The sequence below is a fragment of the Pongo abelii genome, chromosome 18, assembly GCF_028885655.2.
Source record: "Pongo abelii isolate AG06213 chromosome 18, NHGRI_mPonAbe1-v2.0_pri, whole genome shotgun sequence".
In the NCBI taxonomy this organism is placed as follows: domain Eukaryota; kingdom Metazoa; phylum Chordata; class Mammalia; order Primates; family Hominidae; genus Pongo; species Pongo abelii.
The window spans coordinates 68474424-68490300 of record NC_072003.2 but is presented as its reverse complement, the minus strand read 5'-3'; the positions used below and the strand labels follow the sequence as shown (position 1 = coordinate 68490300).

At 41.0% G+C, this 15877-nt stretch overlaps 1 protein-coding gene across 4 annotated transcripts in view; it reads right to left on the bottom strand.

Moving 5' to 3' along the window:
* Window positions 1-15877, bottom strand: part of TANGO6 (transport and golgi organization 6 homolog) — a 242660-nt gene that overhangs the window by 89178 nt on the left and 137605 nt on the right. For 2 of the 4 annotated variants that reach the window (XM_054534041.2, XM_063717734.1), the window contains one exon: window positions 13608-14039. The exons of the other annotated variants lie outside the window; for them this stretch is intronic. In XM_054534041.2, coding sequence (XP_054390016.1) covers window positions 13930-14039 — 110 coding nt within the window. In that variant the 3' untranslated portion in view covers window positions 13608-13929. Of the gene's footprint in view, window positions 1-13607; window positions 14040-15877 lie in introns of those variants that run through there. 4 annotated transcript variants of the gene reach the window in all.

Sequence of the window (15877 nt, the reverse complement as noted above, 5' to 3'; positions counted from 1 at the left end):
GGTTAGCAAAGATTTCAGGGGCTCTTAAGCTTTCCCTTTCCAGTCACACACAGACCACACAAGTAGGAATGATTTAGATGCAAATTATATGTAAACAGACTTTGACAGGCTTAGATTGGGACCATGAGAAGATCCCTGTGGGACAAGTTATTAAAAAGAAACTTGAAAGTGGAACTATTGTTGGTGTAAGTAACCTACCAAGAATGTTTTAAAGAGACAGAGAGATCTTCTTATCTTCAAACACTTCTTCTATTAGCAAATTCTATGCCCTCAGATTATATTTAATCATTCAAACTTTATTCCTTTGCATTAAATAGTCTCCTTATTGAAAATACAAAATAAGCTGGGTGCCGTGGCTTATTCCTGTAATCCCAACATTTTGGGAGGCTGAGGCAGGAGAACTGCTTGAGCCCAGGAGTTTGAGATCAGCATGGGCAACATCGTGAAACCCCATCTCTACAAAAAAAAAATTTTTTTTTTTTAATTAGCTGGACGTGGTGGTGTGCGCCTATGGTCCCAGCTACTTGGGAGGCTCAAGTGGGAGGATTGTTTGAGCCCAGGAGGTAGAGACTGCAGTGAGCCATGATAGTGCTACTGCACTCCAGCCTGGGTAACAGAGCAAGAACCAGTCTTTAAAATAAAAAAAACAAAACAAACAAACAAAAAAAAACCCAGGAATGGCCACACAATAGGAGGCTGCCATCACCTCTTAGCAAATATTAGTATATCTGCTATCTGCTTTCTTATAGGCTGGGAAAGAATAAGAGAAAGATTTGAAGGTAGGGCAATGTCTGAAATTTGATTACTTTCTAGAGATGGTCAAACCTGGGTAAGGACCTGTAGAGGGAAGTTTTAAATGGGAGAGGGGAAGAAAAAAAGAGGTAAGTGAGGGGCACTGAAAAAAGACACAGAGGCCCTACTTTACACTTTGACTTGCAAAAGGATGTTTTCTTTCTGTTTCTTCAGAAAACAGAGTGATGTGCAAATAAAAACCATAAATAAATATCTTTCAGAGTAAAACAATGTACAGGAAATGCTTTGTATTAGTGGATTTTTGGCAACTCAATGAACTAAAATAACACAGAAACATAGACAATTTGAAACAGGAGATGCCAGGACTTCTATAGTTACGTATTAACTAGATTACTCACTCCATCTCAACAGCTCATTGAACTCCAAGATTGGCTTAATCAGTGCATAAGCTTTCAGTTTACAGAAAGTTACCCTATGAGGAAAATCTACAATAACTGACTCCACCCTAGTGTGTTACTAACAAGACAAACAGATTGGTTCTCCTGAAAAGTGTGCTCCAGATAGTAAGTGCCTCCAGAAACTTCCTTGAAGGGTGAAATTATAACAAAGTCCAGAAATGTAATAATCAGGAAGGAAAAATTCTAGGTTTGTGGTAACTTATTTTAAAAACTGAAAGAAGAAAAAAATCCTAGATATTTTAAATGAAGGAGACTCTCTTTACAATTCTGTAATCATGAAAGTATTAAAACTATTCCAGTGGTTTAATTAATTTAATTAGATATATAAAAGTTCAAACTCATTAAAGCATGCCCAAGAGTTAGTTAGCCTCATAATATTGACAAACACAAATCAGGAAGCCTGTGGTTTGAGACTATAACTTCATGTTTAAATTATTAACAGATCATCCATCCCTCAAGTGCTATGAATCAATTCCTACTATATCAAGCCATGGAGAGGAAAATTAAGTAACACTGTCTTCCTACAAGGAATACTGTATTTCAGTTACACTGTTGGTTTACTCTCTTGCAAGTCCGTAAGTCAAAATGAATGCAAAAATCTATTTCAAAACTTGCAAAGAAGAGAGAAAATCAGGTGCTTCATTATTCTGTGTTCTTTCTCATACATATACTGAAGTAGAATCCAAATGAATGCTTTAGTTTATTCTGAATTAGAATGAGAAGACAAAAGTATGAAGACACTGAAAATAAAAATAACAGCAGAATAAAATGCTGAAACATCTAAGCATAATTATGTTGTTATCTTTAAAGAAAGAACCCCTTGCCAATGACATCTTGTGTCTCCTAAGCCAGTGATTCCTGCAGCTGGTGATTTTTATAAAAGAACGGCAATATCCACTTGAATCTATTTAAAGAGATCTAATTATAAAAGATAAGATTTTTCCTTTTTTTTTTTTTTTTTTTGAGACAGAGTCTCCCTCTGTCACCCAGGCTGGAGTGCAATGGCGCATCTTGGCTCACTGCAACCTCCGCCTCCCGGATTCAAGCGATTCTCCTGCCTCAGCCTCCAGAGTAGTTGGGACTACAGGCGCGAGCCACCACGCCCAGCTAATTTTTGTATTTCTAGTAGAGATGGGATTTCACCACGTTGGTCAAACTGGTCTTGAACTCCTGACCTCAGGTGGTCCACCTGCCTTGGCCTCCTAAAGTGCTGGGATTACAGGCGTGAGCCATCGCGCCCGGCCAGATTTCTGCTTTTTAACATAGAATACAAAGCTTGATTTGAGAGGGAAAAAGGACATAAGAATGACTTGGAAAGATGAGTAATTTCCAAAGAATGTCTGTTGAAAAGCAAACAAGGAAGGGCTGTCACAGAAACAAATACATGTACTTGGATTTTTATCCTGGAGTAGAATAGGATGATCACACATTTTACTCAACTGAAGGGCTACTTACTAGGGTTGGCTTTTGCCTTGGGATAATGCAGCAATATGAGGTACCCATTCAAAAATAACAACAACAAAAAAATAGCAACCAACATTTATTCACCCCTTACCATGAAAGACACTGGTTCTGAACACTTAACATACATTATCTTATTTAATTTCATTACCATCCTATCAGGTATTTAATAGAATTATCCCCACTTTACAGATAAGGAACAAAGAAGTTATATAACTTCTCCGTGCTACTAGATGTTAGAGTCGAGATCAAAACCCACTTAGTTATGACTCCAGGGTCACAGATAGCACTTCTGTTAAAGAAAACTAAAATGCATTCCAAAGTCCATATATCGAATTCTTATTTACCTGCCCAGTGGCTGCCACTGTAGATGGTCCCACCTCCCTACTTTGATATCTGGCAACCCTACTAGAAGACTAAATATAGTGATAAATAGATCTCTGTGATGATACTCATATATTTATAAGCAATTTCATATATATTACTTTATTTGAGCCTCTCAATAGTTCTGTGAGAATAGTTGCTGGGTGGATTATAACCCCGTTTTCACTAAATGTTTTTTAAAAAAAAGGATGATGGTCTCTCATTTATTCCTCTGAATTGCCTATAGTATTCACATTTTCTCACCATTTTCACAGCCATTCCTCTAACCAAAATCCTCATCTCTTTGTGTCAAGGAATACCACAACCACCTCCCAGCTTTCTCTCCGGCTCCAGGCTCTCCTTTCTTTTTTATTTTTATTTTGCGAGACAGTCTTGCTCTGTCACCTGGGCTGGAGTGCAGTGGCAAGATCTTGGCTTGCTGCAATCTCTGCCTCCCTTTAATCGGGTTCAAGTGATTCTTCTGCCTCAGCCTCCCAAGTAGCTGGGATTACAGATGCATGCCACTATGCCCATCTAATTTTTGTATTTTTATTTATTTATTTATTGATGAAATCTCACTCTGTCGCCTAGGCTGGAGTGTACAGTGGTGCGATCTTGGCTCACTGCAACCTCTCCCTCCTAGGTTTAGGCAATCCTCCCACCTCAGCCTCCCGAGTAGTTAGGATTACAGGGGTACATCACCACACCTGGCTAATTTTTCTTTTTATTTTTAGTAGACGCAGGGTTTCACCATGTTGGCCAGGCTGGTCTCGAACTCCTGACCTCAAATGATCCACCCACCTCAGCCTCCCTAAGTGCTGGTATTACAGGTGTGAGCCATCATGCCCAGCCCAGGCTCTCCTTTCTTCGGCATCCTTCATGTCCCCGCCAACCACACACCTATACATTTATCTTCATGCTGTTTCCTTTAAGAATCTACAGTGATTCCAAAAATGGCCATCATGGTAAGTCTAGACTCCTCTGCTCAGCTCTCAGAGCTGTCTGTGGTATGGCTCTACCCTGTCTATCTAGCCTTTCTTCTCCAAGGTACCCAACACAGCCTCAACAGAGGGACAGGTTAAGTCTCAGTTCTTCATTCTCACCATATACATCCCACTTCTGTTTTGTTCTCATGCTTTCCTTCCTATCTGGGGACATCTTTTTTCTGTCTTTATCACGTGTAAGCCTTTGTTCAAGATCTACCATCATCTCTTGCCCCAACAACATCCTAATAGGTCTCTCTGCTTCAAGTCTTGTCCCATTCTAAGTCATCCTTCACAGACTGACCGAAGTAATTTTGCCAGAATATAATTATTATTACTTCTTTCCTCCTTAAAGTCTTTCAATGGCTCCCATTTTATAAAATCAACATAAACTCCAAATCCGTTAACACAGCATATGTATCCTTTCATGATCTTGACTCCCTGAGCTAAGCCAGGCCATGGAAACTAGTCTGAGTTCAATGATGAATGAGAATGGTAGCCAGGCATGGTGGCTCATGCCTATAATCTCAGCACTTTGGGAAGCTGAGGTGGGAGGATCACTTGAGTCCAGGGGTTTGAGATCAGCCTGGGCAACATAGTGAGACCCTGTCTCTACAAAATATACAAACAAATTAGCCAGGTAATATGGTTTGGCTGTGTCCCCAACCAAATCTCATCTTGAGTTGTAGCTCCCATAATTCCCAATTGTTGTGGGAGGGAGCTGGTGGGAGATAACTGAATCATGAGGGTGGTTTCCCCCATACTGTTCTCGTGGTAGTAAGTCTCATGAGATCTGATAAACGGAAACCCCTGTCGCTTGGTTCTCATTCTCTCTTTACCTGCCACCATGTGGCAAGATACGGCTTTGCTCCTCCTTGCCTTCTGCCATAATTGTGAGGCCTCCCCAGCGATGTGGAACTGTCAGTCCATTAAACCTCTTTTTCTTTATAAATTACCCAGTCTCGGGTATATCTTTATTAGCAGCGTGAGAACAGACTAATACGCCAGGTGTGATGGTGCATGCCTGTGATCTCAGCTACTCAAGAGGCTGAGGTGGGAGGATCACTTGAGCCAGGAGTTTGAGGCTGCATTGAGCTGTGATCGCACCACTGCACTCCAGCCTGAGTGACAGAGCAAGAGTCACACACACACACAGAGCGAGAAAGAGAGAAAAAGAGAGAGAATAAGATTTCATCTCTTTTAATTTTATGTACTCCAAAGCAGAAAACAAGCAGGACGAAGATCATGAGTAAGATAAAGATTCAGGTGGGTGAATACAGTCCTCTATTTTATCTCTTGGATCTCAGAAAAATGTGCTAAAATTCACCATGCATAGAGAAGACTCAAAGCAGCATGCAGCTAAGGCTAAAAGAACTGAACTGAGATTTGAGATGCTGCCCACCACAGGCATGACAAACTTTGCCATTTCAGCTTAAGTTAATTGCCTGTTGACACAAAAATTTAACACTGTTCAGGGTATCATATCAGAAACCACAGTTTCTGTAACATAATATTCATAATGTCTAGTACAGAATCCAAAACTTCTAATTATGTGAAAATATAAACCATTTTCAAGGAAAAAGACAATCAACAGAGGCCAACACTGAAATGACCCAGATATTTTAGTTATCAGATAAGGATTTTAAAGCAGCTATTATAACTATGCTTAATGAAATAAAGGAAAATACACTTCTAATGAACAAAAAGACAGGAAATCTCAACAGAAAAAGAGAAAATAGAAAGGGACCAACTACAAATTCTAGAAATGAAAAATACAATATCGAAAATAAAATATTCACTGGATGAGTTAAACAGTGAAATGACAATGACAGAGGAAAGAGTCCATGTACCTAAAGATAGATAAGTTGAAACTATTAAATCTGAAAAAGAGAGAGAAAAAGATTGAAAAAAAAAAATTGAACAGAGCCTGTTCTTGTAGAACAAGAACAAAAAAATCTAATATAAGTGTAAAGTCCTAGAATGAAAATTTAAAAATTAAACAGAAGTAGAGCTATTAAGCCAAAAATGGAGATTAAGAATCATGGGCTGGGCGTGGTGGCTCATGCCTGTAATCCTAGCACTTTGGGAGGCCAAGGTGGGCAGATCACTTGTGCCCAGGAGTTCAAGACCAGCTGGGCAACATGGTGAAAACCCATTACCACAAAATATACAAAAATTAGCCAGGTGTGTTGGCATGCACCTGTAGTCCCAGCTACTTGGGAAACTGAGGAGGGAGGATCACCTGAGGCTGGGAGGTGGAGGTGCAGTGAGCTGTGATCATGGCTTTGCACTCTAGCCTGGAAGACAGAGTGACATCCTGCCCCCCTACAACCAAAAAACAAATTAGCTGTACGTGGTGGCACACACCTGTAGTCCTAGCTACTTGGGAGACTGGGTGGGAGGACCACTTGAGCCCTGGAGTTTCAGGCTGCAGTGAGCTGTGATCGTAATACTGTACTTCAGCCTGGGAAACAGAGCAAATGAGACCCTGTCTCAAAAAAAAAAAAAAAGAGAGAGAACTTAAACTCTACCCATTCACCAAACACAAATTAAATTGAAAAATTGAAACAGGTCATAGACTGAAACATAAAAGCTAAGATCATTAATATTCTAGAAGAAAAAATGGGAGAAAATGGTTACATTAGGTAAACAAAAATTTCTTAGGATAAAAAAAGTACAAACTTTCTATTAAAAACACTTATAAAATGGGCTTCATAAAAGTTAATGTCTTGAGTAGCACTATGTGCATGGAAGAGAGAAGGGGACCAAGGGCAGAGCCCTGGGGGACTCCAAACTTGAGAGATCTGTTAGTAGGGGAGAAGCCAGCAAAGAAAACTGAGGAAAAGCAGCTCTGAGGTGGCAGGAGAAAAAGGCAAGTCAATTGTCAGGAAGGCCTGGAGAAGAAGGCGTTTCAAAAAGCAGGGGTGGTCAAACATATCAAGTGCTACTGGAAAGTCGAGTCATATGAGGAGGAATAACTGATCACTGGCTTGTCAATATTTAGGCGGATAAAGGAATGCTGGGGATGAAAGACCCATTAGAGTGATCTGGGGAGGGAGAAAGTGGAGGCAGCAAGGCAGACAGCTTTTCCAAGAATTTTACTCTGGAGGAGACCAGATAACTAGGGTGATAGTTAGAAGGAGATGTGGGGTCAAGAGAGGTTCCACTACATATAAAGAACCCTCGCAACTCAGTAATAAGAAGATAACTAGCCCAATTAAAAAATGCAAAAAGATCTCAACAGTTACTTCACAAAAGAGATACATGAATAGAAAATAAGCATATGAAAAGTTGCTCAGTATAATTAGTCACCAGGAAAATACAAATGAAACCCACAAAAACAAATTCTTTTCCCACAATGCAATCAGGACAAACAACAAAATAATATCAAAGGACTTTCTTCATCCATTCACTTTGAACAAACACAGGTTTCAAAAGATATTTTTCTTTATTTGACAAAAGACATAGCAGATGGCTTCAAAAGCCCCATGTCACTTAAAATTTTAGGAAAAGATCTGTTAGTATATAAACAATTTAAAGGCTGGGTGCAGTGGCTCATGTCTATAATTCCAGCACTATAATTCAGCCAAAGTAGGCGGATTGCTTGAGCTCAGGAGTTCGAGACCAGCCTGGGCAACAGGGCAAAACACTGTCTCTACTAAAAATGCAACAGTTGGCCGGGCATGGTGGCACATGCCTGTAGTCCCAGCTACTTGGGAGGCTGAGGCATGAGAATTGCTTGAATCCAGGAGGCAGAGGCTGCAGCGAGCCGAGATCATGCTACTGCATGCCAGCCTGGGCGACAGACCAAGACTGTCTCAAAAACCCCAAACAACAACAACAAAATTTAAAATATAAATAGCCTATGACCCAGTAACTCCACTTTGGTGAATATCAACCCAAAAGAAATAAAGGTTCTAGCACTTTAACATGTACATGTATACAAGATATACACATATAAAAATATATTTTTATTAGCACACATAGATGAGAATTTATATTGCAGAGCTGTATATCATAGGAAAAAAAATAGAAAAAAAATGGATATCCATCCACAGAAAAATGGTTGAATAAATGATGTCAATTGTGGTATGGCCAGCCTATAAAATATGCAGCTGTTTAAAACTGCCTCCCTCATCTTAATTACCAGGTGAAGCCAATTGGAACTCACCGTAGCCTGCTAGACAAATCCAATTATTCAATTTTCCTTTGTTTTCTCCAACTGGCTGGAAGAAGGTATCTGTCAGAGCAGAATTTGGGGCTGAATTTTCTCCACTCTAGACAGATGACAGGGGTCTCACTCTATCCCCAGGCTGGAGTGCAGTGGCGCAATCCTGGCTCACTGCAACCTCTGCCTCCCAGGTTCAAGCAATTCTCCTGCCTCAGCCTCCTGAGTAGCTGGGATTACAGGCATGTGCCATCACGCTTGGCTAATTGTTGTATTTCTAGTAGAGATCAGGTTTCACCACATTGGCCAGGCTGGTCTCGAACTCCTGAACTCAAGTGATCTGCCACCTGGGCCTCCCAAAGTGCTGGGATTACAGGTGTGAGCCACTGCGCCCGGCCCAGATGATAGGTTTTCTAAAATTGGATTATGGCTTCATTCTGGAGCTGCATGAACCATTAGAGACCTGGGGCCATCTGATACTCATCACTTGGATGAACTGAAGGGGTAAAGTGATTGCTAAACTAAAACACAAAAATCAAGCAGGTGACATGGAAAAGAGTTGACAAAGCACATTGAATCAGGGTGTTTTATAGCCGGAAACACCCCGTAAAGCCTAGGACTCACCCTTTTCCTAGAATATAGAGTAATCTGAGGAGCTGCTTTGCCTCAGGATTCCTGGGGGTCACTCTACTTACCGTGGCATACAACAGATCAGAGATTTAATTCTCACCCCTCAGTCCTCATTCAAAATATGAATTCCTGATCCCTCCTAAAAGCAAACTCTTCAGATGGAGCAACACGAATCTGGCTATTTTTGTTCTGACTTTTAGAAGTCTCTGGCCTAGAGTAAATTGGAACTTGTCTTAGCTTGCTGATTACAAGGCTACATTCTGCCTCTAAAAATAATTAAGAAGTACTGTTCTTTGTACATCATGGTGACACCACCAGCTCTGAGTTGCTCTTCCAGGGAAGCAAAGGGTTCACACTGAGTCATGTATCCCTCAGTCCCTCTCTAACCTCTTCCACCCACCCACCTCCTCTGACAGGTTCCTTGATTCTGGGAGCAAAGCTGCACATTTTGGAGATGGCTGGTCAGGGTTAAACGTTTAGTTTATACCAAAGGTGTCAGAAGAGAAAGAAAAAAGGCAAAACAAAACCCGAAAAACATTTAGTCTGAAGCCATGAAATAGTTTTTCTCTATGAGATATTAGCAGTTTAATTCACGCTGAAAAGACTGTACATTTGTGGAGGACAGCTTAGCACTAAATATCTTTTAAAATTAAATTTTAAAAATGTGTTTTTTGAGACAGGGTCTCACTCTGTCACCTAGGCTGGAGTGCAGTGGCACAATCATGGCTCACTGCAGCCTTGACCTCCTGGGCTCAGGTGATCTTCCCACCTCAGCCTACTGAGTAGCTAGGACTATAGGTGCCTGCCTCCACGCCCCCAGCTAATTTTTGTATTTTTGTGTAGAGAAGGGGTTTCGCCATGTTGTCCAGGCTGGTCTTGAACTCCTGGGCTCAAATGATCTGCCTGCTTCAGCCTCTCGAAGTGCTAGGATTACAGGCATGAGTCACTGCACCCGCCAGTGCTAAATACCAAGAAGTATATGTTGACCTAATAACTTCCCTTGTAGAAACCAATCCCAAGGAAAGAACCAAAGAATCACCAAAAGGAGTTATATGTAAGAATAATCAACAGCACACTTGTCATAATCAGTAGGAAACTGGAAACAACCTAATTAAACAATATGTTCCCAGAGATAATTAAATAAAAGTATAATAAATTCAGGTAGTTATATAATTAGATTATAACACAGTCAATATTATATTTTCAAGAAATAGCCCAGGCATGGTAGTTCACGCCTGTAATCCTAACACTTTGGGAGGCCGAGGCAGGAGGATCACTTGAGCCCAGGTGTTGGAGTCCAGCCTGGGCAACATAGTGAGACACCATTTCTATTAAAAAAAAATTAACAACAACAAAGAAATATTTAATGACATAGGAAAGTACTTACAAATAATGTTAACCAAGAAAAAAAAAAGCAGTATATATACACACAGTGTAATTACAATTCTGAGAAAGAAAAAAAAAAGCTTGAAGAAAATACATCAAAATGTAAACAAAGAGTGGTTACTCCAAAGTGAAATTATAGGTGATTATTTTCTTTTTCATACTTTTAAATATTTTTCCAGGCCAGGTGTGGTGGTTCACATCTGTGATCCCAACACTTTGAGAGGCTGACACAGGCAGATCACTTGAGCTCAGGAGTTTGAGAACAGCCTGGGCAACATAGTGAGACCCCACATCTACAAATAATAAAAAAATTAGCTGGGCGTGGGGACGCATGCCTACAGTCCTAGCTACTCGGGAGGCTGAGGTGGGATGATGGCTTGAGGCCAGGAGGTGGAAGCTCTAGTGAACCAGTGATGGCACCACTGCACTCTAGCCTGGGCAACGGAGCAAGATCCTATCTTGAAAAAAAAAATCCAAACTGTCTAATATAAGTAGGAAGTATAGTTCAATCTATAGACTTTTCCCTTCCCCTTATTATATCAGTAATAAGTTATAGCCATCAAAAAATTGATGTGAGAAAGAAAAAGAGAAACGGGAAAGGAAAAATAGTTACTTAGTCTGGATTTCAACCTTCAATTCTGGCCATATTAGTATTTCCATTTATATTAATATAAATGTTTGTTGAATTGAACTACATTGATGCCAGCCTAGGCAGACTCGGCAGGGAGCATTTCATTTGATCCTGAGTTTTGATGAAAATTTCTTCTTTAAAAATATGTGAGCTCTAATGCTTGACTGTTGTTTATTGCTGCTGAAATCCATGAATGCTAAACTCCCAGACTGGTATCCAATTACTCACACTTCCAACCTCCCTTTTCACCTGAATTTAAGCCTGTGCTGTGAAATGGAAATCTCTGAAAACTATCATACAAAAGCTATTTTTCTTTTTTTCTTTTTGAGATGGAGTCTTGCTCTGTTGCCCAGGCTGGAGTGCAGTGGCATGATCTCGGCTCACTGCAACCTCCGCCTCCCAGGTTCACACCATTCTCCTGCCTCAGCCTCCCGAGTAGCTGGGACAACAGATGCCCGCCAACATGCCTGGCTAATTTTTTGTATTTTTATTAGAGATGGGGTTTCAGCGTGTTAGCCAGGATGGTCTTGATCTCCTGACCTCATGATCCGCCCGCCTCGGCCTCCCAAAGTGCTGGGATTACAGGCATGAGCCACCGCACCCGGCCTTACAAAAGCTATTTTTCAAAAACGGACCTGTTGTGCTGTGATGACGATGAGGAACTGATGTAGCCTTGTAGCACGCTGCCACACTCAACTGCAGGGTTTGGAGAAGAAAAAGGACAGACATGACCATTTCTTCTGTGCCCCACAATACTCTATACAGGCCTCTCCTTCCATGGGCTAGGCTTCTTACCAATGCAATTTGTGTATGAGTTGACCTCTCCCTCTAAATGATAAGCTCCTTGCAGGAAGAGACCGCTGCTTTTTCATGCTCCTGTTGCCAGCTACTGGCACAGAACCCAACCACTCAGTAGCTACTCAATTAATGTTTCTGAACTGGACTACATTAATGTCCCATCCCCAGGATTAAGAAAAAAAAAAATAAGCATTTTCAAGATAAACAATTTTGAGCATTAGAAAGGGCAACCAAATAACCCAGGAATTTATATGACTTAGAAATTGACAAAAACAGGAAACTAAATTAGAATTCAGAGAGTATTTGGGTGTTACTATGGGCAGAGGTGGACATAAATTGTTTTTCCATCAAGGATTTCTGACCCAAGCTGGGTATCCAAATGAGAGACACATACAAATAAGATGTAACTTCAGCCCAGTGCGGTGGCTCACGCCTGTAGTTCCAGCACTTTGAGTGGCCAAGACAGGAGGATCATTTGAGGCCAGGAGTTTGAGAACAGCCTGGGTACTGGTCTCTAAAAAAAAATCAAAATTTAAAAAAAAGAAATAACAAGATCTGCAAATCTGAGGCATCCTGAAGTGATGCAGGAGCAACACAGCAACTAAAAAAAACCTTCATTTTCTCTTCTGATCCCTTTAGAGGAGAAATAAATATTAGCAAGGAACATGAAATATTCTCTAAATACAAAGGATAATTTAAAAATATACTTTAGTTCATTTTATGATCTAAAGGGTAAGGAAATAAAGGGTAAGAGGCATATATAGGAAGCTTCTAATAGAGGTGAAATAGAGGGCTAGGCACCGTGGCTCATGCCTGTAATCTCAGCACTTTGGGAGGCTGAGGTGGGAGGATTGCTTGAGCCCAGGAGTTCGAGACGAGCCTGGGCAACATAGTGAGACCCTGTCCCTACAAAAAAAAAAAAAAAAAAAAAGAAGAAGGCTGGGTGTGGTGGCTCACACCTGTAATTGACCCTATCTCTACAAAAAAAAAAAAAAAGGCCAGGGCATGGTGGCTTACGCCTGTAATCCCAGCACTTTGGGAGGCCGAGGTGGGTAGATCACCTGATGTCAGCAGTTCAAGACCAGCCTGGCCAACATGGTGAAACCATGTCTTTACTAAAAATACAAAAATTAGCAGGGCATGGTGGCAGGTGCCTGTAATCCCAGCTACTCAGGCGGCTGAAGCAGGAGAATCACTTGAACCCAGGAGGCAGAGGTTGCAGTGAGCCAAGATTGCACCACTGCACTCCAGCCTGAGCGACAAAGTGAGACTCTGTTTAAAAAAAAAAATGGTATGAGATAGGCTAGAATTTAGTTAGGGCCAGCAGGATGACTACATAGGTTCTATATTATACAACTCCAGAGCATGCCATTCATATAATGAGGCCCCTAGGAGTTTATACAGCAGTGAACAACCTGCATAATTATATGTGGCAGCCCTGGATTTAACACATTTGAAAGAAACAGAATGGCCCACGTGGGCTCTAGAACAAGGTGTTTCAACAGGGGCCTTACTGCCATTTTGAGCCACATCTTCTTTGTTGTAGGTGGCCATCCCATGCATTTTAGGATGCCTGGCAGTATCCTGGGCCTCTACTACATGCCATAATAATCCCCTCCCTAGCCAGTTCTAACAATCAAAAGTGTCTCCAGACACTGCCAAAGAAAGAGAAGACATAGGTTGAATATCTCTTATCTGAAACACTTGGGACAGAAATGCTTTGGAGTTTTTCAGATTTTGAATTTTTTTTTGGAGTTTGGAGTATTTGCAGAATATATACTGGTTGAGCATCCCTAATCCTAAAATCTAAAATGCTCCAATGAGCATTTCCTTTGAGTGTGTCATGTCAGTGCTCAAAATGTTTTGAATTCTGGAGCATTCCAAATCAGGCATCAGGCATATGTGAGAAAGGAGTGTGGTCTACAGCAGATCAGATAAATTCTCTAGGCAATCGCAAAAGGAAATACCCACAAAGATGCATTTAATAATCCCTTTTGATTTAATTCAATTTGCCAAGTAACATCCCAATGACCAATTCACTATCTTGGGTGCAGTAATAGTAATATCAGGAACATATTACTAAACAGAAAATATGTTATATTTTAAGAGAAGTTTTAAGAAATGCAATGGGCTGGGTGCAGTGGCTCACGCCTGTAATTCCAGCATTTTTGGAGGCCGAGGCAGGTGGATCACCTGAGGTCAGGAGGTCGAGACCAGCCTGGCCAACATGGCAAAAACCCGTCTCCACTAAAAATACAAAAATTAGCCAGGTGTCGTGGTGCATGGCTGTAATCCCAGCTACTCAGGAGGCTGAGGCAGGAGAATTGCTTGAATCCGGCAGGCAGAGGTTGCAGTGAGCTGAGACCACGCCACTGTACTCCAGCCTGGGCAACAGAGCAAGACTCCGTCTAAAAAAAAAAGAAAAAGAAAAAAGAAATTCAATGACATGTAACAATCCACAAGTTATTGTCAACATTGACATTGGACCACATAAGAGGAAACAGATGGAAAAACATTTGGAATGATTGGTAATTTAACAACGTGTTAAGATTAAATTTCTAGGAGTACAAAAACTCCTAAATTGTTCCTTAAATAAAAGAGACTGAACCAAAATCTTTCCACAATTCTTTTTTTTTTTTTGAGATGGAGTCTCACTCTGTTGCCCAGGCTGGAGAGCAGTGGTGTGATCTCGGCTCATTGCAACCTCTGCCTCCAGATTCAAGAGATTCTCCTGCGTCAGCTTCCCAACTAGCTGGCATTACAGGCGCATGCCATCATGCCCAGCTAATTTTTTGTATTTTTAGCAGAGACGGGGTTTCACCGTGTTAGACAGGATGGTCTAGATTTCCTGATCTTGTGATCTGCCCACTTCGGCCTCCCAAAGTGCTGGGATTACAGGTGTGAGCCACCTCGCCCAGCCTCCTTCCACAATATTTTCTACATTGAAAAGTAGACATAAAAATATATAAAGCCTCGCTGGGCGTGGTGGCACGCACCTATAGTTCCAGCTACTCATAACAACCTCAAACCCCTGGGCTCAAGAGATCCTCCCACCTCGGAGTCCTGAGTAGCTGGAACTATATAGGTGCAGTGGCTCGTGTGCATAATCCCAGCTAATCACGGGGCTAAGGCAGAAGGACTGCTTGAGCCCAGGAGTTTAAGTCCAGCCTCGGGAACACAGCAAGACCCTATCTCACAAAAAAAAAAAATATATACATATATATATATATAGAGAGAGAGAGAGAGAGACAGACAGACAGACAGACAGATAGATTCATACTTATGTAATCCTGGTGTGGGAAAGCTCTTTTCTATATAAGAGAAAAATCATAAGGGAAAAGATAGATTTACCTTCATTGAAATTAAAAACTTCTGTGTGTCAAAAACAAAATGAAAAAGAAAATATGAACAAAACTAAAAGAAAATATTTACGATATAGATGTCAATGGTTCAAGATCTTTAAATACATATAACTTTTAAAAATCAAAAAACAAGGGCAGGGCGTTGGTGGTTCACGCCTGTAATCCCAGAACTTTGGGAGGCTGAGGCGGGAGGATCACGAGGTCAGGAGTTCGAGACCAGCCTGGCCAGCATGGTGAAACCCCGTCTCTACTAAAAATAACAAAAAAAATTAGCCGGGCATGGTGGCATACGTCTGTAGTCCCAGCTACTCAGGAGGCTGAGGCAGGAGAATTGTTTGAACCTGGCAGCCGGATGTTGCAGTGAGCTGAGACTGAGCCACTGCACTCCAGCCTGGGCAACAGAGTGAGACTCCGTCTCAAAAAAAAAAAAAAAAAAAAAAAAAAAGTCAAAAAACAAAATCGATACCCTAATTAAAAAACAACAGACTAGAATATGTAATTCTCACACACACATGCACACCCTCCACATACCCAGAATCTTAGCTCGTCAATATATGGAAAATATTTAACCTTATCAATTGAATAAATGGAAATAAAAACAAGATAGCATAAATTTATATATCTTCTTGATAAAGATTTTTAAAAATGATAATACATAGAATATATCATACTTTCGAGGGTACAGACAAACATTGATAATATAAACCGGCACAACTTCTCTGGAAGACATTTTAGCAATAAATACCTTCAAAAATATTCCTGGGCCTGGCGCAGTGGCTCACACCTGTTAATCCCAGCACTTTGGGAGGCTGAGGTGGGTGGATCACCTGAGGTCAGGAGCTTGCGACCAGCCTGGCCAACATGATGAAACCCCATCTCTACTA